Raw genomic sequence first — 27,336 nt, forward strand, 5'->3', positions numbered from 1 at the left:
CACAGCTTTCTGGTAGCTCTTCATGAAAGCAAGGTGGTTAGTAGTCTTGCGTTGGCTCAGCCCGTGTAGTTTTAAAAGTAAAGTCGAAAAGAACACCTCAGGAAGGAAGGAAACACGCGAGAAAAGGCTCGGTGACTGACGCGCGGAGGCGGCCGCGGGGCCGGGCCTGGGCGCGGGCTCCCCTCACGGGGCCGCTGAGGCGGCGCGCGGGGCCTCATGGCGGCGGGGGGCAGCCGCGGGGACCCCTTGGCCCTGGGGCCCGAGCCCGAGCCCGAGCCCGAGCCGGAGCCGGAGCCGACCCCGGCCGAGGGGCGCTGGGGCGACCAGGAGTCTGCGGCGCAGGTGGGTCGGGGCAGGCAGATTCCGCGACCCCGGATAGCCGGGGATCCTATAAACTGAGGGCTGGGGAGCTCCGCGCTGCTTCGCGAGTGGTTAACCCTTAGGGCAGGTGGTTTGGGGATGGTTTAGCGCATGCAGACACGTGCCAGACAATTGTAGTCTCAAGCGACTGAAGAAAAGCCTTTTCAAAATATGTCTTACGTGACATTTTTAGTGATTTTGGCTAAACAGCGCAGCCTGAGACATTTAGTCCTGCCGCTTGGTGGGCCAAGATCAACGAAACACTTCAGGGGTTTTGAAAGACTTGAGAGAGACTTAACAAGTTTTAAAAATAAATCTCGCTTTGCATGAGAGAGGAATTGGGGAAAATAAACCAGCACCACCAAAACCAGCTTCTTTCCCTCCAGAACAATCAAATCCAGCAACCTTTCTTTTCAACCAGGTGATTGTGAAAGCAGCTGCTGCCCAGTGCCAGGACAAGGATGCGAACTCCTCACTCAAGTAGAGCCTAAAAATTCTGCTCCTGTCGTTGTTTTCATGCGCCCTCTTGTGGAGGAAGCTGTCAAAAATGATTTCAAAGAAAAGTATTCCTAAACTTTGCTCTATTCGTTTACAGATACAATTCAAAATTCTAAGAGGACACAGCGATACTGTGAGCTCCTGCCATTTTTGCTCTGAAGACACAAAAATACTTTCATGCTCTTATGACAGAACAGTGAAGCTCTGGGTATGTTATGAATGCAAAAATGACAAATTAAAAAACAGAACACATGTTCAGTTTTCGTAATTCTGAAAAATGGTATTACTACTGATAGGTGAAATAGCTCCTTCAAGTGAAAGTCCCTGTAAGGAAGCAGCTCTAGCTCTTAGACTTGACAGTTCATATTTAAGAAAGAGAGGGGTAGTCAGAATTGCCAAATTTAATTCACATATTGAAGATGAATGTAACAACACATATGCAATGAAGGGAGTTTATTATTTGCCTGTGGTCTGAGTCTGAGATTTTTACATGGACAGAAGGAACAGGGCTGTAAGTAGAAAGGTAGATCTCTGAGCTGTCACCATGGCTATGGTAGAGAAATTTAGTGAATGCCTTAAGGACGTTCTAAAGTGGCAGTTAGGCAAGTAGGAAAAGAGTTAAGAGAGTTACAGGAAATAAAACCAGTTTTTATGTGTTTGAACATCACCACCACTGCATAAGGAAGTGTTCAAAATGAACGATTTTTGAATATTTTCCCAGTACATTCAACTGGAAGACTGAACACAAGGTTTTTTATTTGTTTTTAAGATGGAGGACAATGAAGTGGGCCTTCATTACAAATAAATAAGTAAATAAATCACACATCAACTTTCTTGTGAACAAGGAAGGTAAAAAAAAAAAAAAAAAAAAAAAGCAAAGAATAAAGTTGATAAGTAGGTAATTCTTACTGTTGGTGTGAGAGAGACAGATTTCTTTAGAGAAATATAGTTGACCTAGGAAGATGCCATATGTGAAGGGAGGGGAATGATTTGAGGTGGAGGAAGCCAGGCCGATCATAGGATTTTAACCAGAGCTGGAGTTATCAGTAGGAGCAGACGAAACTGCTGTTAGGGTTTGAGACAATATTCATCATTACTTCAGCTAACTTTTCATTGTTTCTGTAATCTTTGCAGTCTAATCCTTTCTTTGTATTGTGGTAGTTCAGCAAGGGATTTCTGGTTGGTTCAGTACAAACAGAACAAAAAGACAGTCTTGACACCAACACCTTGACAAGGCTGATGAAGAAACAAATAGATACAGGCAGAGTGGTGAAATGCAAGACAATGCTTGGTGTGCCAGTACTGATGAGAATGACTGTCAGTGGCTGAACACAATGATACTCATGACTGACTTTTGGGAAACATATTGCAAGAATAAATTATCATTTGTATTTTCAGATTAGACGATACAAGTAAGACTATCCTTGCTTATTTCATAAGCTTTTTTTTTTTTTTGTGGTGCTTTGTATTTTTTCATAATCTTAATCTTAGCAAGCACTTTCTAATCAAACTACTTCGTATTTATTCAAGGATGTTGTCAAAGGTTTTCCTATTCAAGTTTTTGAAGAAGAGCACACAGCCCCAATTTCTGAGTGCAACTTGAGTCCTGATGACAGAAGGTGACTATTTGCTATCACAATTTATACAAATATAGCGTGACAATTTGTGTGGTTTTCAAGGTTAGATTTCACTGCACGTGGAAACACTTTATACAAGATGTAAAACAAATCAGTTATTTTTTCAATCCTTCCTATGTTTTCATAATTTTTATTACATCCAAGTCAAACTTTTTTTGCTTAATTTTCTGCTCCATTACCACTTTGTCTTACATCTCTCTTCCTTCATATATTCCTCCTAGTTCTCTATCCTTGCACTTTGCCTTATGCTGCCCGGACTCTAGTAGCAGTCAGTTTACTGCCAGACTCCTTCATCCACTCAAACTGCCGTAAATCTCACCTTGATCTCACCTACAATTTGTACAGGAGCTCTGAAATCTTTTGTTTTCCTTTGGTGTCCACTGGAGTAAATGGGAATCTTTCAGTGTCTTAAATGTATGGTGGAAAAGTCCGATAGATCGTGACTTCTTTTAGGGCAAAAAACTTATCTAATACTGGTTTTGAGTTATATGGAGCTGGAAGTCTATGCCATATGTTCTGAAAGGGGTACGTAAACATGTATTATTTGTATAAAAGAACAGCATTGAACTAGCCAAGGATCAGGGGTTCATCTGTCGGTGAGTATTATATGGTCATAAAAGGTATTTTCTATGTGTATTGTTTATTAATAATCTATGAGCTTTCCATTAAGCCTGTCAAGTTAATTCCAGAAGAAATGCATCATATCCAGTGTCAATCTACGGGCATAATAATTAAGACAACTGCAACATATATTAATACTTGGTTAAATAGGTTATGCATTGCCTCCAGGGGTACTATTTCTGGCATATTTTATCATTAAGTTGTACTTTATATCAATTTTTATCAGGTTAGAGCGTTGACTAATCATCTTTTTGATCACTGAACAGTGTAAGTGCTACACTGCCTGTTGCCATTGTCTACATCCTTGAATACTGCTAAACAGCAAGTGAAATACCATTGTCTCGGAAACCACCTTCCAGTTGAAAATGCTACCCATTCGTAACCTTCATGTGGTCTTTTGTGTTAAGCATTTCCATTTAGGAGCAGAGTTTGTGCAGATTGCAGGAAAAATGCACATATTGAAAAAAATAGGCTTACTAACATAATTGTGTTTTTAGTTGTGAGAATGTAAAGTTTCTTGGGTGAAATATATAGAAGTGACGTTGACTTAAAATGCCACAATGGTACTCAAAAAATTTGTCCTATCTAATGAAATTAATTATAAAGGTTATTTCAGGTATTTGGACATCTTTCTAATAAAACTGTGTGAGGGAAAAATTCTTGACCTCCCATTTCATGGAAATCTGTCTCTTTCAGTAAACTTCATTGAATAGCTTTGTTGTATAATGTGGCTTTGTGTTTGTGCAAAGCAGTGTCTTTGGTAGAGGGTTACCCAGCAACATAACTACTGAAAATCCAAAAAAAGCCCCAACTATCTAGGGACAAGAGCACCTCACATTCATTAAAGAAAGACATCATAATGGCTTTATTTTTTTTTCTAAAGTTAGAAATAATTAAATATCTTGTAATGCATTAAATGAAATTGAGTTGACTGCTTGCACTGAAAATTGCATAGATAGTATTATTATCAGTTTCTATCTGAAGTATAAATAATTCTTTTAAAAAGTGAACACTAATGTATGCAATAATTTTTGCTGCTGTGTTAAAAACTTATTTTAAGCTAGTGAATGTATGTTAAATCATTATCAGAATTAAATGTTGTCATTTATTTCTAAATAACTTCCTTTAAATGAAAACATTGAGTGCTGTTTTCATTGTCATTTTTAGAGTGGTGACATCATCCTATGATAACACTGTTAAGGCTTGGGATATGGAAACGGGGAAAATGCTTGTAGGTATCCTTTTGAATACATCCTGCAGAAGAGATAACTGTATAATTTGGCTATAGTTTTTTTTGTTTTTTTTTTTTTTTTTTTTGGTAAATAAAAAATAAACATTTGTTAGCACAATACAGTATGGTTAGGGTAGGGTAGATAGGCTTGATTTTTAGTCCTAGTTTTGACACTGATTAATTCATTGAACATGTCTCAGTTATTGCAGATAAAAATGAGTATAATGATAATAACCTGTCTCAGAAGATATGTTTAAGATTGATTAAATCAACTTTTAGGATTTGAACAGGGTATACATATCTAATTTTAAGTTAATTACTAATGTAAAAATTGGATATAAATGCTTCGATCACTTTTCACCAAAATAAAGTAATATCAAAGCCCTTCTTTCCAAGCCTACTTACTGATTATCTGCCGTTAAACAGTTTTATCTCTAACCTTCCAGCATAATTCTAAAACCTTTTATTTTCTCTTCAGTGGACAATGGAACATGAAGGCATTGTAACTTCATGCAATATTTCTTGTGATGGTAAATATGTGGTATCTGGCTCAGACAAAGGTAATGCCATATTTGTTTTTGACGCAGTAAGTGCAACACTGGTAGCACATGTCCAAGGTAAGACTTAATGCTTTTACATCTTGTTTATGCATGACTTTTTTCTATTTCTTACAAGAAAAAATAATTAGCTCAGTTCAAATACCCTTGCGTGAGAAGGGCAAAATAAACTTATCTGCAAGATAATAAGCCCACTATTTTTCACAGTAGATTTATAATATGAGATAATAGGGCCAAAATTAGACTAACAGTGATTATTTTTTTTTGAAGCATAATTTCCCTTTGGAGGTAATTTAACTAGTAAGAGCTCAGTCCCATGAGGCTTCCATTCAGGACTGCTGGTCACAGGGACTGTACCACTCCAGAATCAGCTCCTAATGCTACATGCAGTCCTTAGAAGTAATCGTCCCACTGGGTGTCTTTGCATAGGTCATCACAGAAGTACGATCACAAGATGCTGTTTTGATCCTGATAATCAACGGGTGACTTCAGTATCATACGATAAGACCATAAAGCTATGGGATATGACAACTCGATCCACCTCAATTACCATTAATGAGTAAGAAACAATACTGTTATTAATTATGTATGGTATTATTTGCATCTTTGACAATTATCAGTGAGATTTATTTTAACAATATTTTTTTTAAGTAAATTTAAGTAAAAATATTAAGTATAGAGAAAATGAACAGTAATTCTTGAACTAAAGCAAATAAGCAAATGACATAGAAAATATCATTTGACATGGAAATCATGAATAAAACGTACCATTCCAGCTTCCTGATGTAAATAATTGAACAAAAATAATTGTATTCTGATGTCTACAAGCATTTCTAGTGCTATATTTTAGTGCTTCTATGTTCTCAAGTACATATAGTGGAATAAGCATATGCAATACAATGCAAAGTATAAACTTCTGGTTGTGATTTCTACTAATTAGGAAATATATATAATTGTTGACTAATGAAGTCTTTAAAAAACGGAGTGAAGCAAAACTAATACAGAGAATTTTCCTAAATTGGATTATTTTGGCTGCAGCTTAAACTCCCATGCTTCTTTTTAGAACCACTTCAGACATGGAGAACAGATTATTCCCTTGTTTTCTGAATACATGTACAAGAACTTTTGTTATATCTACCGACTCATGTTTTCAGACGACAGAACCATCCTTGTTCATTTAATATTTTTCTTTCCTAGTTTTCTAATTGTTTTTGCTGTTCATCTCAGATATCTTTCCAGTGGGCCCACATTTTTTTGAATAATGCGAACAGTATTCCTTCTAACTAGAAGAGAAAAAGTATTACTGTTCATAGAGTATACCTCTGTTCCTCATACATATTGGATGTGATTTACTGTTGCTTTTTGAAAACATGATGATGAAGACGAGTCAATATTTGCCACATCATTTTTGCAGAACTGTAATATAGAGGCTATTGTTCCCACCCTTTATCTGTGCAGTTCATTATTTGTATGTTACTCTAAATGCCAGACTTGACCAAACTGACATGGTCAGACAAGTCCTTAGACTAGATAATGGATTAAAACACTGTAACACTCTCACAAATTGCAGTGACTACAGCATTGTTTCCTATACAGACCATTATAACCCTTTATTTTCCCCATCATTTCTTCAATTTGTGAAGGTCACTTTGAATTTTAGTATTTTCTCCTCTAATTGCAGGCCCTTGGCTTCCTTCCATATCTCTTTATCTCATTATCTACATTGTTAATGGAAGTATGAAATAGGACTGAATTCAAAACAGATGCTGTGGACCCTATCAATATATACTTACATTTTCACAGTGAATGAATTATAGCCATTCTCTGAGTTTTGATACTGCTTTTCCAGATTATTTGTCCCTATTTACTTTTGGAGAATGTCATGCCCAGTACCAGCAATTATGCTTAATATGAGCTCCTGAGCCTTCCCATGCTAAACCCTTATATCTCTCACTGAAATTAGTATTATATCAAAAAATGATGTCAATATAAGGTATTATCGTTTTATGAAGAAAGCATGCAACAACAGATATCAAATCAGCTGTTAAAATTATCAGTCTTTAAATAAACTCAACTAATTTAGCTTTGAATTATAAAAACAATAAACAAAGTGCCATTAAACAGTAATAAAATCGTCTTTTGAGAGATTAGGAATTACTTTGGATGGGAAATTCAATATGGAACTTTGTAATAATATTTATTTTAAATCAAAATGACAACAGCACTGTTTCCTGTAAAAGATGCTCATAATCCTGTCCCCACTGTAGATTTCAGAAAGCCCTAGAATTCTCATCCAGTTCTGGAACTTCCAGACTTCTTTTCCTATGGGTATCACTGCTTCCAAAATTAGATTTCAATATAGAATTGATTCATCCTTTTCCTATGAGTATTTGAGTGTAAATTTACATGCAGAGTTTGTTGCATGCTGTATTTTTTTAATGAGTAATGAGTGGCTTTTTTGGTAACTTGCTTTTAATAAAGTGTATTTGTGTTGTAATTGCTAAACAGTTTTCTGTTAATCTGTGTTCAGCAACAACAACAAAACTGATCATTTGGTGCTGAACAAACAGGGTTCGAGCCTGTGAAATGACTTAATCAAATAAGGGATTTAAATGCATGCTGGCTGTGGGATTGTAAGCAGCTCTGGAAACTTTACAAAACTATTCATATAATTAAAATTCACTTTATAATGGTTTGTAATGGTTACAAAACCTCACTGTTCTGATATTTTTATCTGTATTTCAGGGGACACAGCAATGCTATCTCAGATTGCTGCTTTACCTCTGATGGTCGTTACTTGTGCACAGCATCCTGGGACAAGAGCTTAAAAATATGGGATATAAAGACAGGAGAATTCCGATGTCGTGAACCTCTTTCCCTGAACCAAGGACATGAGGGTTCTGTTAGTTCCTGCGTTTTTAGCCAGGATGGTGAGTTGTCTTCATACCAGTACGTGGTGTATCTCAGTATCTATGTATGTCACATAACAGATGAACCACGAGTGACCACTCTAATCATGTAAGTCGTTTGCGATTTCCAAGATAACATGTTTAATTATGAGAAAACAATGTCTATGTAAATGAGTAAATTGAAGTTGAAAGTAGTGGTTAAGACAGAAAATAGACTTTAGGCACTGGAACACTGCTTAATTGATGTACCCATCGAGAGGTATAATAAAAGGCCGTAAAGGAATAAAAGCACAATACCACTACAAGATTAACTTAGCACTTGCTGATATTCTCCTAATATTAGCTAGTAAACACCATGTTGAGTGAATACTGTACTGATGTGTAATGAAGTACCTCCTAAAGTTACTTCATAGTGCAAACAACATATGCCTGTATCTGAGTGGAGGTAGTGGAGAGCAATTTCCTACTGCACTTGTTCCCTTCCTTTCACTAGATCACAGTCCATTGTTAGTACCTCCACAAACATTAAATTTGTGTTATTGCAAACTGCTATTTCCAGATTTTCTTCTTTTCACTGCAGTGGACTAATACCAGTTTCTGTACATTGTGATCTAATTGGCTGTTTCCTTTTGCAACTTCATGTCTGAGTACTTGGTAAAGATAACTCCTGAACTGCTGACGTCTGATCAATCTGCAGGCATAACCAAACAGTGGCTTCTCAGCTAGACTTCTCATATAAATAAATAGCAACCGTGTATTGGGAAAAAATACCTGTGTTTTGAAGACATGCAAATGCAAATAGGCCTATGAATTGTGGAATTTAAAAACGTGCTTTCCATGCTGAACTCCTTAGTATTTTGTTTTTACTCAGAGTTGACCAAACAATTTTGAAAATATTCTCTATATTTAAACTTTTAAACAAAGTATCTTCTTGATTTTCTAAGACAATAAAAATTTCATGTGCTATTTCCACTCATTTGTGTGTTTACTAAATTTGTTTTACTATTTACAAAACCAAGAACATTAGCAACAAATAGCCAAAAGGAACTTTTAATATCTTGTTTAAGCATGACTAATAGCTCATTATTTAAATTTTATTAAGAAAGTCTGACTCACTGCTAGACGGAGTCTCTTCTATTAGTCTGTAGTGACAAAGCAAAGATATAATATAGTATTCTGATTTTATATTTCAGCATCGCTTGTTGTGTCTGGCGGATATGACAAAACTATAGCTATATGGGAAACAGATGCAGGCTATAAAAAGCTAAGCTTAAAGGTACTGAGGTCTTACTTGATCAGTAGTTTAATGAGAAGGTTTAAAATGTGTCGCTCTTTTAAAAGCATTGTATATTTTGATACCAGATACCCTTGCCCATCCTTTCCAGATATAGGCAGGAATATATTGTGGATTTCTGTGATTTAATTTGCCAGAACGATATATTTTTACGCAATTACCTACAAAGACACTACCTTTGTCAAGTCAGTTATTAATACGCTATTACTTTATTTATTTATTTTTAAGAACAAATTTATTTAATCATTATATGAATGGAGTTGTGCTTATGTTTTAGGAGATTCTTCCAGCAAGTAACAGGAGTCTGGATAGTGCATATATTAATTGTAAAATGCCATACTGTCTATGGCTTTATGTTTACATGCTTGCATATGTTCACAGAAAATAGTACATTAGAAGGGAAGCATTCCAAAAACTGTAAATACTAATGTTGCGGTTGTCAGGCTTAGTTCAGTCCCTAGGTTACGCACTTTATATTACTACCTGTATTGACTTGGACGTGGTCTGCCATGTTACGGTCCTTTATAGGATGATCAATTCTGTAAATGAGGTAGCTATTCAGTATTTAGCTATCCCTGCTTAGAGCTAGGACTGCTCTTTTCTTCCAGATCTATGGTAATACTACCCAAAATTTGAGGATATAAGTAATACCTGCATGAAAAAAGAGCACCCTACCTTCATTTCTTTTTTTGTGCCATCATGAGTTTATTTTTTGCAAACATCATATTGTATTATATTACCTTTCATTCATTTCTTATTTTAGTGGAAACAATCCACAAGACTCCAATTAATTATCACATATGAGTCAAAGAAAAGGATTAACAGTGTTCCTAACCTTATGTACGCATTTTGCAAATGTTAATTTCATAGAAGTCAGGCAATAACATCAGAGTTCAGATTTGCAACCTTGCCTCTTTCCTGTCTTGTGAAAATCTGATTTCAACAGACTTTTTTTTTTTTTTTTAACTTACTACATACACTGTTCGAGGCTTAGTTAAGTCTCATGTTAACATGAGTTAAATGAGTTAACACTCATGAACAAACCCACCTGGCATATCTCAGAAAAGACAGCTTTCCTTCAAAGTCTTTTGAGTTTAAAAATAAATTTCAACTGCTCTTTGCATCCAAGATAACATCTTTGTATGGGAGATCTTAAAAGCTTGTGCCTCACCTGATACCTTAAATGTAAGCTTACATACCCTCCTGAGTTAGAACTGTAGTGATTAAACCTTTTGAACAGTAACAGCACACATTCGCCACAGCATAGGTGCTTTACCTAGTACAACTACTGCAAATTCCCAGTTCACAGCAATCTCTGTAAGTAACTCAGTTTCCCATAAAATGAGAAGGCATCTGTTTAAATGCTGATGTCTTTGTAACTATGGAGAATTGCAGTTTAGTATCTGTGCCTTGGTATAAATATATTCTGTGCTCATAACTAAATTTAAAAACATGTTTTAAAGATTCTGCAGTAAAATAGCACTTACATTTTACATGTATGGATGGATGTTTTACTTTGTGCTTGAAAAATATACACTTGTTCCTCTATTGTAAGTTAACTCTTAGGTGTGGCATTAGTCTATCAAAATGACACAATGCCTTCCTAAACTCTAGGAATTTTATCTGTTAATTCCATTCATGTCTGAATAACGTCCTTCACTGGAGTAAACACATCATTTTAGATTTTAACCTGTCTCTATTCTTATGCCAACTCAATGCTGTTAACCTCAAATCAGCAGTGCTGCTGTTGTCAAAACGAGGATATCCGATACAGCTGCTTGACTTGGCCTGCTTCCAGCACCGGTTTCCTTCCCTTGAAATGGGGAGAGCTGCTGCCTGTTCCCAGACCTCTTCCCTCCTCTTTCACATGCAAAACAGCCTCAAGTCCTCCTCCCTTCCCCTTTTTTAAGGTAATGAGTATGAGGAATCAACTCTCTCTCTTTACAGTTCTTTAGTAATCTGTTTAAAAAAGTAGGAAAAAAAAGTCCTTAAATAGAGCTTAAGCCCATGCTAACTGTGTAGATGCAGTGCTTCTGATTGCTACAACCGGTGGTCTGCTTTCCAGAGATTATAACAGCCATTGTTTTCAGGTATAGGTAGGAAAACATGAGCTTCATAGCAACGTTTTTTCCTGACTTGACATGAGAAGTGTAGACGAAAACTTTCTCTCTGCATTTCAAAAATAAATACATGGTACAGATTGTTGTTTTTATTATTAGAAAAGTATTTTTTTACTTGTCTTAAAGTTAACTTTTGCTCTACTGTAGGGTCATTGTGACTGGGTGACAGATGTTGCAATTAGTGAAAACAAGAAATGGATTCTTTCAGCCTCAAAGGTAATCGCTAATTTCCTGATGTGGTTTAAGGAGCCAACTTATAAATGGATGTGAAGATTTCATCCCTTGTTTTCAGCTTTGGTTTGATGAAAATTAACACTGGTAAAGTTGCTTATAAAAATTATAAGTTCTAAGCAGTATTTTCCTCAAGTAATTAGAAAAAATCTTAAGAATTTGATACATGTTTTTATTTTTTATAACACATTGATATGTGTTATTATTTTAAAATGTGCATGCAGTTTTAAGATTGCTAAGGTTTCCAAAGATGTGATACTTAAATGTGAAATAGTTCAGCACTCTCAGGGTGAGAGCTCATCTGATAAAATGAGAATTCATCTTCCTGAAAATGATGAAGGTCACTGCTTTGGCAATATACAAACACATCAAAACAATTGCTTCTGTTTCTCAGGATTCTACTTTGAGATTGTGGAATATTGAGAAGATGGATCATATACCTTCAGTGATAGAAAGCAGAAAAGAAAAAGGCTCAAAAATCGCTCAGGTTCTATCATTTTATTTTCTAACGCCGCCTCATAATTTATTCAAAAAAATAATTTGAATTTTAGAGGAAAGCTGTAAGAATTGCTGACTGAAAACACAAATTGTGCTTCTTTTCTCTGTGTGAAGATTTTCAAATCATTTTTGGGGAGTGGAATGTAGTAGTTCTTTAATTGATTGTGGTAAGGACACCAATTTGCATGTACAGGTGCATTTTCATTTTTAGAAAACAGACATTTATGTGTAACTCTAAAAATAAATATATTTTGTTTTTCTATGCTTGATGCTTCTGCAGAGTAACTACCTGCTTATATAAGAGTTGCAAACTTAAAAAGACAGGGCAGGTAATAAAAATGTTCCGAACATATATCAGCTTATAGGCATTCTAATTAGATGCTTTTTAAAACAGAGACTATATGTGTTCTGACCTCTGAAACATGAATTATAAGCAGATAAATGTTAGGAAAGTGGAACATTAACAAGCTTAATGCTGTTGAGATGTGCTTTTCTATATAGTTCCACAACTGGTTTTGATGGTGTATTTGCAAATTCTCTTGTATATTTTTCTTCTTATCAATAATTATGAAGTGAAATTGCATGGAAAAAAGAAACTTATTATTTTTATATTTATATATATATATATATATATATATATATATATATTTAACCAGGCTTTCCTGTTGAACATCATTGGTTCAAAAGCAATGTACAGCTTTTTAAGCTTTTACATAAGTTTTATAAATGCACCAGCAGTGAAAATGTGTGCACTCCTAAAAAATATCCATTGATGGAATTTTGAGAATACAGTTAAAATTGGTACTAAACAGGACTTTTGGTTCATTTTTAGCAATATTTAAAGTATATCAAACAATTAGAAAAATTTAATATTAACTTTTTAAATAAATATTTTCATAAGCATTAAATTTTGAATTAATGCTGTATGTGCTCTAATACTCATGAAGTTTACTCTGTTCCTATGTGTGGTCAGCAAAGTTTTTTTCAGCAGCACTATTTGTGTAAAGTTATGACAGCTATGCGCACCTAGTGCATCTCAAAAATCAGGCCTAGATATGTGTCTATATGGAGACGTATTTTTATGACTGAAATAATGCACATCTATTGCAAAATTTACTAAAATACCATTGTTTTCATATTTATACCAGTGTGAAGAATGCGAAAAACCTTTCTTAAGCCTGCAGTGTAGTGACTTTGAAATGATATCCAAGTGTGTATTCTGTCGTCTGTCTTCTCCAGTGACACGTATTTTGCCATTGCCACCTTCTGTCTCTCCTGATGTTTAAATTCATCTAGCAGTCTTTGGGTGTTAACATATCTAAGTATAAATGGAGTGTCTGTACATCTTTATGTACTGCACATACAAAGGTAAGGGCTTCCTCTAACCTTGCGCTACTGTGGTATTTTGTATGGAGAATAATAAACTGCTGTACAAATCCATTGAAAGCTGTGACTTGTCATGTAAAGAATGCAACTGCCCAGGAGTTGAAATCTATGTTGCGTGGTAGTAGAAAACAAAATTACTTACTTGTCCTTTGGTAAATTTTAAACAATTGTAAATTAATACTATAACTCCAGTCTCAGCTTAGTAAAGAATACATGTGAATGTATAAATCATGACATGTTTCCTTCCTTTCTTTAGTTAAACTGTTCTTCTTTACTATGGCACACACAGTTGCTTTCAGTGGATATCAGAAAGTTTTGTGAGTAAAACCATGAAGAAGACCATCAATGTTTTTTTAACCTGTTGCCATACTTCTTAGAAAAAATTTTGCAAATGAACTTTCAGCCATGAGAGTAAGTTGTAGGTTGCATCATGGCAGACTTTATGCAGCACAAGCTAGTTTTGTGCCATCCGCCAAGGAGCATAGTATTTTTACTACTCTTAGGAGCGTGAGAATGTCAATTACTAAAAGTTTTAGTGTTTCAGAATGTTTGGAAGCCTTGTTCCCGTGAATAGCATTTTCAAGCTTTTCAGCATTTCTTTCCTAAAGGAACAGAAATGAGAATAGAACTGGGCATGTGGCAGCCTGGAACACAGTTAAACTGTGGAATAAAAACACGTTTGAGTAGGTAGATTATTTTTTCTTCTTTTAAATTATATGAAATGTGTAGCAACAATCACAGAATCCAAGGTTAAAAGAAAATACTTCTGGGATACATTTTGTATAGCTTTATGGCTTTGAATAAACATGAGGTGATAAAAATGCATTAATTTCTAACATTCTTTTCTGTACTGTACTTCTAAAATAAATAATACTTTTTGTTGATAGAGCAGCTAAAAGAAAATGCTGTGTCCATGCCCCTGATGTTATTTTTTTTTTTAACAGATTACAGGAAGTATGCATGTATTATAGCTGAAGTAATTTGGCTTGAATGTAGTTAGTAATACTGAACTAATTTCTGTATGTTAGAAAAGATTAGTCATTAATGTTGTTATATTAACATTGAAAGTGTTCTTTTTTTTTTTTTTTTTTTTTTTTTTTACCCTTTTCAGCTGGAAAAAATCAATGCTTATTTTTTTTTCCCCACTGAAACAGGAAAAAAAACAAACAATTGCTCTATAGAGGTTTGGTTTATTTTGCATTAGTAATATGAATAGGTTGCAATTTAAATGATTCCTCTTTTTATTTCCCAACGCTAGAAAAACAAGGAAAAAAGAATTCTTACTGAATTAAATTAAACCAGAATGTAAGTTTTATTATTTGTTGCTGTTACCTGTCCACTGCCATCACTTGTGTCCTGCTTGGGTGCCATGTGAGTCAGCTTCAGCCCTGAGCTGATCTCACCTGCAGCAGTAGGATTGTGTTTGTATGCAGAGTAGGTTTTGTGGAGAATGTGATAGCTATCGATAATTCACAGGGTGACTTTTTGTCTGCATTTATTGTGGGTTTTGTACCCTGCAGTTTGACTAATTCATTCAGGCTGATTTTTACCTGTTGACAAAGTTAAGAGAGAAGGCTGTTTTAGACCAACTAAGTGTGGCTGTCATTCTGTAGTGATTACTTGAAAAATAGCATCTATAATTTGGCTCTAAATATGCCTTAGGTGACTGTTAAATTGCTGAGGCAATCTCTGCATTTTGCAGATTCTGATTATACTCCAGGCCTGTAATCAGATCTATTCATGAGGTGTCTTTCTCTGATAACCTTTGGTTGTGGGCCAGGCTGCGTGTTCATTTGTGCCTCATTGCGACGTGCTTATACCATCAGTCTTCCTGCTGTGGCACATCCTCGCTGCCCTGCAGAGGTAACAGGCCAAGGGCTGAGGCTCTGCAGGACGTTTTACTGGTGGCAGCGTCAATTCTGTGTGAAGAACTCAGATTTGTTATATAGAAAACTGCAGCCTAAATCACTTTCTTCTCTAATTATTTAGCTTGCATAAAGGTGTGTGCGCGCATGCGTTCAGTCAGGAACTATTGTTACGGGCACAAATCCTACAGCAGTTAAGCAGTGTGTGCCCATGCACATCGTGGTTTAATTTCTGTGTTGTTACAGAGGTGATGGCAGTGTGAGGGCTACTATTCCCTCCTATCCTCGGTTGTGAACCCTGGGTGCTTGAGACAGTGGGTTTGGGATGAGGACTGGAGCCTAAACGCGAGCCTAAACCTTGCCGAAGTATCTTTCTTCACAGTCGCTACGTGCCTTGTGCCAAAAACAACCGCGTGACAGAGCCAAGCCTGGCAGTCTCTGCGCTGATCACGGCTGCCACACCAGAACTGCCCGGCCCCCTTGAGCCGCGCTGTGAGGCCGGACCTCTGCGGGGGCTGACAGCGGGGCGAGCCCCTGCCCGAGCCTGCCGGCCTGTGAGGGCAGCTCGGGGGCCGCGCTGGCCGCCTCGCCGGACCGGGGGCGGCGGGGGCCCGGCGGGATCCCCTCAGCAGCCTCTGAGGCACTGCCCAGGAGCCGCCGGCCGCTGTATTGGGGCCGCGCGGAGCAGGAGCCTATCGCCCGGCGCCGTGGCTTAGTTGGTTAAAGCGCCTGTCTAGTAAACAGGAGATCCTGGGTTCGAATCCCAGCGGTGCTTGCGCGGCTCGGTTCCCGCCTTTTGCCTGCGGCCGCTGTTTTAGCGCCGCCCGGGGCGCGGCGGGGACGGGCGGCTGGTGGGCGGCAAGCGCTGTGTGCGTGTGGAGTCCGGTGTGTGTGGTGTACCTAGATGGAGGGCGATGGCTGTACCACAGCCGTGCTCCTGCTGTCCGGCCTCAGTGCCTGTGGTGGCCGCGCTCCCGGCAGGCCCAGCAGAAGCTGCCTATGTGTGTGTTGGTCGGCTGCCGACATGCCTGGGGAAAGGGAACAAGGAACAAAAAGTTCCAGTTTTAAAGCAGAGGATTTGTTTTTTCCCCGAGTTTTTTAACCGTGCAGAGCCAAGAAAATTCCTCTCTCTCAAACGTCTTTGCTTCCTGTCTGTAGATCTTCAGAAGTCTCTCAGGTTCTCTTCCCTTTTTTCTCTTTTTCCTCTAGTTTGTGTGAACGTTGGCTAGATGTCCAACACTGAGGCATTTGTCACCCCTTTTGTCACTACCCTTGTTTGCGTAGTCTGGCTTCTCCAAGTGACAGTCATGACGAGCACTGTGATCATTTCCCTGCCGTTAGTGACGCAGGAGGGGGACGGAGCTTTCCAGGACATCTTTAGAAGTCAAAGGCTAAATCCTCCCCCATTAGGCTTGTGAATTAGGTTTACTGAACTTATGCCAAATGTGACTGTAAACAAATGGGAATTCATCCTCAGATCTGAAGTCAAAAGCCTTAAAACCCATTAATACAGCAAGTCTCGGCCTTGCAGCTGTGTGTTTAGGCATTTTTTGGCCCACACGGCAGCTGATGGGAGTCAGTGGAGTCTGGCATGTTTGGAGGGTCAAGTTGTCAGGGTGCAGATCTACAGCCAAATCACAGGGGCTGGAAAAGAGCTTTCCCTAGCCCCTAATGCAATACCCGAGCCTAATGTCCAGGATCAGCATCTAGTTATAGCATCTGTCTGCAGGAATCTTTCTTTGAGCAGTGTTTTCCGTAAAAATGCAACAGAGGTATTCAATACATGATAAGTATAAGCAAATAATAAGTGCAAATTTCAAAATGTTTCTTAACAATTAGGAGTATGCAGATTAAGGCTGTTTTCATCACATTCTTCAGTAACTCATTGATTTGTGTTACAAAGAAGACTGGGGAAGAGCAAGCCATGTTGAGTGTCAGCCAGGTCATCTGCTGCTCCTCAAGCAGGGTCTGTTTGGATTCTGCAGGAAACAATTTTGAAAATAAAAATCTCATGTGGATATTTTTGTTCCTCCAAGCATGTAACTGTTTCTTCTGGCTGATGTAAGAGGGACTCTGCATTTTTGTATTATGAGGATGATTTGCATACTTACAGGGAACCAATATTTAAGCAAATTGATTGAATTATGGCATATTTTTTACGCATATGTAATGATATATAAATACATCATACAGGTTGCTTGTTTTGGTTCTTACTCACATTTTAAATATGTATTCAGTAAATCCCTTCATCTGAGCACTGGGCTTTCACTGGCTGCCCAGAGGGTATCTGTGAATGGCCTGCTGTGCTGGACAGCTTGTTACATTTCTTATTTATGTTATAACATTCATAAAAAAAATCAAGAAACAATGTGAAAATGATTTGGATGTGCTTGCTTTGGTTACAGTAGCAGTATCTCAGGGTTCGGTTTGCTCCCAAGATTTGCCACCAGCCTTTTTCATTGCACAAGGGCCTTGAACACCTTCAGTCTAATACCCCAGCCTGGAAAGGTCCAAGTCCATCTGCTTTCTGCCTTTACTTCTTCCCATTCTGTGTGCTACCTTTTGTATGTCATGTAAGCTTGCAGGGAAGAAGTGTGAGTGCTGTCTGTAGAGCATGCAAAAGTTCCCTGTCTCCAGAAAGGCTACATTTTTGATCATTCTCAAAGAGGACGCACAGAGACATTCTGGTTCATAAACAGAAGTGGTATTTGGCCTGTTGAAACTGGCTTCAATTTTGGCTGATCAGTAAACAATCTCACTCGTTTTCCTAGCAGGAATAGCCAGCTGGACTATTCTGTTAGGCCCACTGACCTCGGTGAAACTATTCCCATACAAACATTTCTGTGGGATTAAGGGCCTTAGTTGTTCTGTTATGGGTTATATGTAGATAAAATCTTGAGAGTTGGAGCATGAAACCCAAGAATACTCATCACTGTGATTGTGAAAAGTGTTTTAATGCATGTGATTAAAAAAAATGTATTAAAATGTCAGAATACTAGTCGTGTTAAAAGGTTCTATATTATTTATCATGTAAAGTTCCACACGATAGGTTTCTGAGGTAGTTTGAAATCACTAACATTTAAGCTAAATTTGCATGTTTAGTGTCTTTTTATTTTTTTACGTACATGTGGTGGAATAGGCCAGATAAAGGCCACTTAAATCTAAAACAAAACTGTAATTACAGATTCTTCAGCAGTGTTAACACTGCATTGAAGTTTCTACATGCTCTGCCAGGTAGCAGGTAGTAGCAGCTGTTTTCACATAAGTATTTGCATTTTTATTCATGGTGTGATCTGAATAAGCTTCCTTCTCCCCACCCAAATGTCACACCATCCTGTCAATAACCAGTGAAGTAAAGCAGCTCTATATAATCATCATCAACTGCTCTAAATTACAGCAAGTGGTGCTCATAGACCCCCCTCACCCTTACTCTACTGGTATTTGCAATTTTATGTTTGAAAATACATGCATACTCAAGTATGATCTGCATAATTTCCAACCAGCAAGAGAGAGCACAGTCAGCCTGGCCTTGTAAATCAAAGACCTCTTCTTGGCTCCTCAGCTGCTGCTTGGCTCTGGACACGGTGATTTTAACTTTTGACCTCTTTTGCTATCTGCAAAATTATAACGGTATTACTGACCTCACAAAGATGCTGTGAGAGTTAATTAATGTTGTATGAAACACTTTGAGCTTTTGGATAAAATCAATATTATTCAATCTATGTTTTTGTTTTTCTTCTCAGTGAGCTCTCAGTTTGGTCATGCTGATGGTGAGACTTTTCAACAGTGCTGGCAGGGTTCAAAGCTGCATTTGACTTGCAGGTATGTAATTATATCAGTATATGACTGATATTGCCTGAGAAGAGTTTAGTGTAATAGGTAGTTTATAATAAGTACTTACTAAAATTTGGAAGATTTTTTTTTTAATTTTTATCATTTGTAAAAATTACTGTTTTTTGATGGCAATCCCAAAACAAATGTGTTTAAAGTCACAGGATGCAAATTAACATTTGGTAAAGACAGGGGATCTTTGCAAATTAGGTGTGATAAATTATAAACTCTGTAAAAGGTTATTATAGAAGCTCATATATGACTCTGAACAATTCATGTGATATTAACAACGCTAGCGATTTGTGTCTTGTGCTATGGTCTTTTTAAGTGTACATTAGGGTAAGAAAAAGGCCAAATAAAAATCAGAAAAGAGATTGTGTCTGGGCAAGACATCTATTACAGAGCACACAGTGTGTATTTTTAGAGCTATAATGAATCTCTAATCATATTAAGGTGAAACCAAAGAATAATTTAATTACCAATACCAATTATATTGTTTTTTTGTTTTTTTTTTTTTGTTTTTTTTTTAAGCTGGAGGAGCAATGCCACCTGTCTTAGAAAATTTGGGATGGGGTAAATGATACAAGTTTTAGAGCAGTAACTGTATTCTCTCTGTGGACATTGCACTTAAGTGGTTTAACCATGATTTTCTCTAACAGTTCCTAAAAAGAACTGTGTGTCTTTACTTGCTGCTCAGATTCACCTTGATCTTCTAGCTTGGTAACTAAGGACAAAATCTATTGAGCCGTGAATACAGGGACAGTCACAAGACTCTGGATGTTGACACACAGCCTGTAAACAGGCCTATGGAAGTAGCACAGCACAGTCTAAATCTTGGCAAAAAGATTCTGACTCTAATAAGGCAGATATTCTCAATGAAATATGTTGCTTTTATATATTCTATGGGTGTTTATGGGACACCTTACTCTTGTACAGTTTAAATGCAAAGCATGCAAAATACGTACCAAAAGAACGTGGCCAGGTGACTCCAGCACAAACTACACTAGAGCTCTGGCTGCTCTGGCCTGAACCTGTTACTAGTTTTCATGTGACATTCTCATGTGTTCTGAGGTGAAAGTAAAGCCTTACCTTCATCTAGTCTAATAAAATACTTTCCATCTGGAGTAGAAATGACCATAATGCAGAGCTTTTTTATAAAGGCCTTAAAAAATAACTGTGCATGAATAAATGTAGTGTCTTTTTATCTATGTCTTTGGGAGAGAATGTTATGTCAAAAAAAAAATGATGTTTTACACCTGTTGTGGATAATTCACTGAGATGAAGAAGAGAGAAATGAGGAATTCGATTGCTTGTGTATTCTAAAATAAAGTGTTTCTTCTTGTTTTCTAGTAGTAGCTCAGAAAAAAATAGTGAAATTTTGACAAGGTACTTACTATAAAAGAATACACACCTGAACACAGGAACTTCTCAACAGCTTATCCCTTGTATTTTAAAAAAGAAAGTGAAATAATGAAATAAAGTCAGTGTCTGATATTTTTAAGAATTCTCAAAGTGGCAGGAATTGCTCCAGAAAATCTTTAGCTCCCGTGCTGTTGTGAACAATAATTTTCCCAAGACTTTTATAACAATTTCTGTGAAATTGTACACAGAGTTTATCACAGTCATGGTGATTCTGTGCTACTGACTCAATGAAGTTAAGTATATTAAGTATCACTTAGCACAAGAAAATAAATGTACCCTTACTGAATCGGACCAAAGGTGCATCTAGCCTAGTGTCTCTCCATAGCTGCAGCCAGCAGCACATGTCTAAGGCAGGACATATGCACAGGGCAAACATACAGTGATATTTTGCCAGAATACTCTACCAGCCTTTGGTGATTTCCAGCTCGGGGTCTTGAACTCTCACATACAGATGTGATCAAATTTAATTTTTCATTTCTCCGTATTTGTGGGAAGGAAGAAGTGAAGGGACTCCTGCAGGCAGATGTGCATATTGGAGACATCTTCATCACAGGGACAGTTGCCTAAAGAAGGGAAATATTAGAGGCAGTCAAATGTTTAGTGGCTGTTTATTGTAGCAGTGACTATAGGCTTAGGGGAAGATATTTTCCAATTCGTTGGCAAGGGCTGGCATTGCTGCCTGCACATTATTCACAAAGATTTGGATGAAAATGTTTGATGAAAACACTGAGTGAAGCCACATCGCCTGTTAACCTCAGTTTGCAAGACTGCCCTCTCCTATTCCCTGACATACTGTTTTGTAATGTGTCGTGCTTTGACAGGTATGTCCTGTTGCTGTGTCATGCCTCTATAATGTGATGTGATGCTTCTGTCATGAAAGGATTTGCCAGAGTGTAATACATCATCTCTGAACTTTGGGGTCGGGGGAAACCGTTCGGGATACTGTAGTCTGTGTATTAGAAAACAAAGACATTCTCTGCTAATACTGCTCTGCTTCTGTGTAGAAATGTTGGGATGGATGTTTTCTTAGTTTGTAAGTAATTTGCAGAAATGATATGTGCTACTTGTAGGATTGCTCTAAGATTTCCTTTGCCTATTCTTACAAAGTAAGTAATTACATTGAAGTGTCTTACTGAGAAGAGAGTGTCTTGCCCCCACCACTTTGCAGATCAGCTCCTCACATGTATTCGTTCTGCCAGTGATATTCACAGTTTAGACCTTTGTGGAGGTAAAACTGGCCTGGAACTTTACAGGTAGATATTCCACAGAGTATTGCTTAAATGTCAGAAAACACAACAGAGGGCAGTAGCAGAGAAGTAAGAGGCAGGCACTGAGCAATTTATATTCTTGCCAGTGAGGACCTGTGCTGTTGCTCCATTCTCCAGTAATTCAGCTTGTAATTATGTACACATGAATAGAAAATATATTTAAATTTTTGAAAGCTTGATTGTGCTTCAGAGTGAAAATCAAGATTCTCCAAGCAGGGAGATGGGTTAGCTAGAAAAATCTAAATGGTGTGCTCAACTGCTGCAAAGTGGAATTTTTTCATTCAAAAGGCTGCAATCTATAGCAACAAAACTTGGGGATCTGTAGGACCAAGGAGATGAATAAAGCAGTTTTGGCCATATGTGGCTGTTCTGAAAAATGGTATTTCATCAGTTATAATTGGCCCATGATTGAAAGGTTTATTTGTCATGGAACCTGGCCTCTTCCTTCTCATGTTTTAAATGCACATTGCTATTTTGGCAATTTACATTTGTTTTATTAGATTGTGAAACCATTGCAATTCAGTTTATTTTCAGCTTAACCTTCTATTTCTGTTCCAAAGGGATATAACCTAACATGGATTAAAAAAGGTAGTTTTTATATCTCGTTTTGCATAGGAATAGGTTGCATAGGTTTCAAACCAGTACTCACCTCACTGGATACCCATGTCCAAAGTGTGATTAAGAATATGGGCTTTGAAGATGGACGCTTTTTGCATGCCTGTAAAAAAGTGTCTAAATCTATTACATGTATGTAGCCTTGTTGTTCACTTTGAGGAGTAGCTTAAAAAGAATTACCTGGAGCAAAGGGCAAGTGTTGTTAACAACTATGAACTAAAATCCACAGTGCTAACACCTCCTGTATGTAACGCTCCTTTTAGGGCACAGAGTCTTTCAGTCAAATAAGTTGAAATTTATTATAGGGTATTTGCTAATGCCTGTGTTCTTTCTCAGTCTCTGTGCATCATTATGATTAAGAAGATGAGGTTGCAAATGTTGTGGACAGACCAGTGAAACCTGCAATGCAATCACTGCAGGTGAGTGCTTTGCTCTGGCTTTGCTGTGGTTTATCTGTGTGAGTCCTGTTCTAAGACATGGCCTTTCTTATCCTGGAGACATAACATTTCATGGGCTCACACGTATTACTAATGGGGTTGTGGGAACTTCTGTTTCACAGCATTGGAAAGGCTAGTGTGGAAGTCATAATGCATTCAGCAACAACAGAAGAGCCAACATCTTACCCCTGGTTTAAGTCATTTGAAAGGTAATGCCTGAGGCATATGAAACAGGGAAGCATCTTTGATTCCTTGTTGCAACAGGTCTTTTCTTTCCTTCAAGCAACTGTACTTGAGCTGTGATTAAGGTTTAAATATAAAAGGATATTTTTAATATTAGTTGGTGAGGTAATCAAGAATTGACCTCACTGACGTCAATGGCAAAACTCCCACTGACTGTGCTGTAGTCAGGTTTTCATTCAATAAAAAAATAATAAAGAATCTGATTCATAATGAAGGGAGGAAAAGATGAATCAACCCAGGCTGTGTGGGTAGAGTTTTTCCTGTTATTAACTGTGCAGTGGCATCAAAACAACGAGGTCTGTCTTTATTTGCTGTAGTATTTGTGATTATTCTTTACTTACATATGACTAAACACAATTAGCCCTCACAGGATTCCTGCCAAAGTGTGTGCTGAGCTCTCATTGTAGTCAATGGAAACTATTGAGTACAGAGCTTTCTAAAAATCTCTTGATAATATTTGAACAGAAGTGTTTTTAAGATCCTTAACTGGAATACATTTTTTTTTAATGACATAAATGTCGATTAGGTATCATTTCTGGATGATTTTTTAAACAAATGTTCCTTTTAATATCTATACGATATTCGTAAAAATATTGTTCTCTATTTTTCTCCTGTAGTAGCAAAATGTAATGGTTGAAATTGTGCCAATAGCAAATATGACCGTTTGTACCTATAATTTCATGTGGTGTTTCTCTCTGAATGAATATACTAAAATACCATTGTCCAGACATAATAATAGTTTCTCTAATTATTGATTAATATTTGGGAAATAAAGTCTCATAGAAGCTGTTCAGTTAACTTCTGGTGCTTATTTTTGACAAATTATATGACTCTATATAGTGCTTTTCTGTTAGAATAAATATTTATTGTCAGTAACATAGAAATTGTCAAATAACATGGTAAGTCAGTTCTGTTTGGCCAGCCCTAAGTGGCTGTTGTTTTCAGTACTACGCTTTTTGTTGTGCTTTTTTTCCTTAATTAACATTTAAATTTGCATGTCATTTTTATGCAGAACAGAATTAATCACACAAATGATCATTTTTTCTCCTCTGATATGGGTTATGCTCTTTTATGTGGTGCTTCTCATGGTCATTTGGGTTATCTTTACATAACAGATACACGTTATCTTAGTCGAGCAGCATACTATTATTTCCTTAACTTTAAAGCTACCGAGACTCGGTTTTTGTATACTGTTATCTGAAGTTTTCTTTTTACTTTCTTAATAGAATGTCCTTTAAAGTGTAAGAATCGTGTGTCCTTAATCACAATAACTGCACACGTGTGATGAAGGCTGGGATTGTGCAGACTGTACAGCTACCATTATCACATGACATCCTTTTCTTTAGGCTGAGAAAATTTAGCCAAGATATTTCTAGCAAATGCATTAGGTGAAACTACAGTGTGCAATGTTTGCATATCGAATGGAAGAAGAATACTCAAGAAGTAAGTACTTCTTGATAATACTTCAAAGATACTCAAGAAGAAAAAAACTTGAGGTGTAAACTGATAGAAATTCAGGAAGTCAAAGGCTCTAAGCAGCTGAAAAGGTACACAGGTCTCTGTCATGCAATTTTTTGACTACACAGGAAAACCATTTGGGGAATAGTCAACTCAGAACACTAGCTCAAAAGGAGTATATTCCCTTGGTTGCCATGGCCAAAATCTGTTTTTTTTTTTTTTTTTTTTTTTTTTTTTTAATATTTTTTTTTTTTTAAGATGGCAAGGATAGATGTGCTCCTTTAATACTGTTATCCATGAGGTCAATTGCCATTTCTTCTGGCAGTCTGTCTGACTGTGGTCTGTGGAAATATAACCTGGTAGATTAGAGGAGAATTAATGAATTAGTGACTGTAAAGACAAATTTGGAATGATTAGAGCCAAGAACTGCTCTGAGTTGGCACATCTCTTGTAAAGGTGCTAGTGAGACTCACAATATAGCTAGATGCAGTGGTCCAAATTCAGTTTAATATGATGGCAAATAAGAGAAGGACTTAGAAATTTCTTTTGATACCAGCTTGTTGAATCTCTGACTCTAATTTCCAAATGATTTCACATAAATTGATTATGCAGCTGCTGCTGGTTTCTGTATTTGAGCAACTCTGAACATGGGACCCTCAGGAGAGCTTAAAAATAGATTTAGGGCTGTCTTGGCACCACTGGCTTTAGGCCTGCCTGACACTGATCAGAGCTAATTTGGCTGCAGAGCCCCCAGCTGGTACTGTACAATCTGAAATTCATCCGGGTCTTTGCTCTGTATCTGTTCTTCCCTGTGAAGAACTTCAGCAAGAACGTTCATTAATGATCTCTGGAGTGAAAATCCTCTGTAGGAAAAGAGTATACTTTATTCAGTAAATACAAATATTTCTGAAATTAAATTACTTCGCAGCAGCATTAAAATTGTGAATGCTTGCACATCAGGATTTGTGTCTTGCTAATGTTTTTTGCATTACCTTTTTGTCACCTGAGCTCTGGACATTACAGAGCTTTGCAGAAAACCTAAGGAGCCCTTCTGTACTGGAATGCATCAAGTAAATTGCCCACAAATACAGCTAGAATTGTGCTGAGCTAAATGTGGCTGCAGTGAGTAATTGTAATCATGTCCAGCTGGGATTACTGTACTTTCAGCAAATCTATAGACATGGGATGAAATATTTAAAATTGCTTGACAGTTAAATATTTTTGCTAGTGTGCCTCACTTTTGAGAAATAGGAAACCTCTGTGATTCATACCTCCGTATCGGTACAATCAATGGGCACTGCTCTGCCACAATGTCCAGTGACAGCAGGATTGAGAACAAATGAGCTAATCACACAGTATCAAAGTTCTCTGCAGTAAGTGGAACGAGAAGAATTGAATTTGCGATTGTTACACCTTTGGCTGTGGAAGTGGATCCAGGTCATATTGCCTAATGAAACAATGGCATTAAATATTATCTCTTTGGATAACTGTTTCTTTAAGCCTAGTACAATGCCATTTTTATGGACATAACTAGTACTGTTTTTTTAATATCTAGAGCAGAAGAGTATTGAATAAGTAAGATAAATTAACGATTATTGTAATTGCTTTCACTATTGAAAATTGTCAAGTTACTGTAACGATAATAGTTTAAAATGCATAGGTTTTCCTAACTTGCATGAAAATTACATATAAGCTGCTATATTTTAAGAACTCAACAACATAGGCATGGAAGCATAAAATACTGTTGTTCATTTGTTCCAAGATGATCTCTGGATGATGATAAATTCATAAAAGCTAGTATACAGTGAACACCCAAAGCAACTGGTTGGTTGAGTTAGTAACTGAAAAATCACTGCAACCTGTCTACAAATGATTCCAACAAAATAAATACAAATGTAAGTATAAATAAGTATTTATTCTTTTAGTCAAATAAGTTTTAAAACTGGTTTAATCTTCACAGCACCACCCCAGACACTGGCAAACCAAAGAATGTGTTGCCATGGGAAAAAAGGGCTATAACAAAGGATGTTTGAACACTGATAGCTATAAATGCATATGCCAAGCTGGGTATCATGGGAATTTCTGTGGTATGTATATTACATTACCCTGAACTCTGAAATCTGTACTAAGATCAAAGTATGTTTCTGTTAGCTACTTTTAATTTAGCATTTGTGACTCTTCTGGTTCCATCTACCAGCTTGACTGCTTTCTGTTTAAGAGAATTCATAAGCATGTAAAGTATAAATATAGAGAAACCTTATATATAAATTGTTTCAGTGTTATTGTTGCTTTTTGCATTTCCTTTTATTTTTTTCCTTCTCTTTTCCTTTGGAACATCTGTTTACTTTTGAGATTTCCCAGACTGATAACTCTGTACAGGAATTATATATTTAGGAAAGGCAAAATTACCTGTGCATAATTCTAAGTAGGCAACATTTTGTAAGATTCTCATTCATGTGCTCACTATTCTAGGTACTGGTGGATATTTTTGTAAATTGATCTACTGTAAATTTTTCTTTTTTTTCTTTTTTTTTTTTTTTCCTTTTTTTGTTGTTCTACTTTTCCTTCATTTGGTTGGCTTCTCTATCTGGCACCTTCATCTTCCACTCAATTAAGGGAATAACTGGAATGTTTTGACAGCCTCATAAATATTCTGGGAAGGGATGACATCTCTGGGCAGCAGTGCGCAGCCATGCTACTGTTGCCCTCAAGGATAAATAAACAAATGTCAGCTCAGAGGCGTACCATTGATCCTGTGTATGGAGTTGATGCATATGAAAGAGGATCTCGGTTGACTCTACCTTCAGAAAAAGGAAAGTATGAGGGCAAGAATTTTTCTTGCATTTCTCTTGACT

General features: G+C 37.0%; 1 protein-coding gene across 2 annotated transcripts; it reads left to right on the forward strand.

Annotated features, from left to right (window-relative positions):
* Positions 1 to 182: 182 nt before the first annotated feature.
* WDR88 (WD repeat domain 88) lies at positions 183 to 27,336 on the forward strand. 2 transcript variants are annotated; one of them, XR_014318345.1, is made up of 17 exons: positions 183 to 342; positions 956 to 1,066; positions 2,389 to 2,477; positions 4,284 to 4,347; positions 4,826 to 4,964; positions 5,334 to 5,463; positions 7,650 to 7,834; positions 9,007 to 9,089; positions 10,844 to 11,017; positions 11,375 to 11,443; positions 11,853 to 11,945; positions 13,105 to 13,324; positions 18,951 to 19,029; positions 22,680 to 22,762; positions 22,903 to 22,989; positions 26,244 to 26,376; positions 27,098 to 27,336. XR_014318345.1 is itself a non-coding variant. In XM_082770072.1 (12 exons), exons 1-12 carry the CDS (start codon positions 217 to 219, stop codon positions 13,240 to 13,242), a joined length of 1,401 nt encoding a protein of 466 aa, XP_082626198.1. In that variant the 5' UTR covers positions 183 to 216; the 3' UTR covers positions 13,243 to 13,678. The 2 variants fall into 2 exon arrangements, 1 of the variants encoding a protein (XP_082626198.1); XM_082770072.1 differs by lacking the exons at positions 18,951 to 19,029; positions 22,680 to 22,762; positions 22,903 to 22,989; positions 26,244 to 26,376; positions 27,098 to 27,336 and having other exon boundaries at positions 13,105 to 13,678.

The sequence above is a fragment of the Aythya marila genome (assembly GCF_965140915.1).
Source record: "Aythya marila genome assembly, chromosome: 12".
Classification (NCBI taxonomy): Eukaryota; Metazoa; Chordata; class Aves; order Anseriformes; family Anatidae; genus Aythya; species Aythya marila.

Coding starts and splice junctions, on each gene's coding strand:
- WDR88 (XM_082770072.1), top strand. CDS start 217: ATGGCGGCGGGGGGCAGCCGCGGGGACCCCTTGGCCCTGGGGCCCGAG. Junction 4,348..4,825: donor TGGAAACGGGGAAAATGCTT/GTAGGTATCCTT, acceptor TTTTCTCTTCAG/TGGACAATGGAACATGAAGG. Junction 4,965..5,333: donor ACTGGTAGCACATGTCCAAG/GTAAGACTTAAT, acceptor GTCTTTGCATAG/GTCATCACAGAAGTACGATC.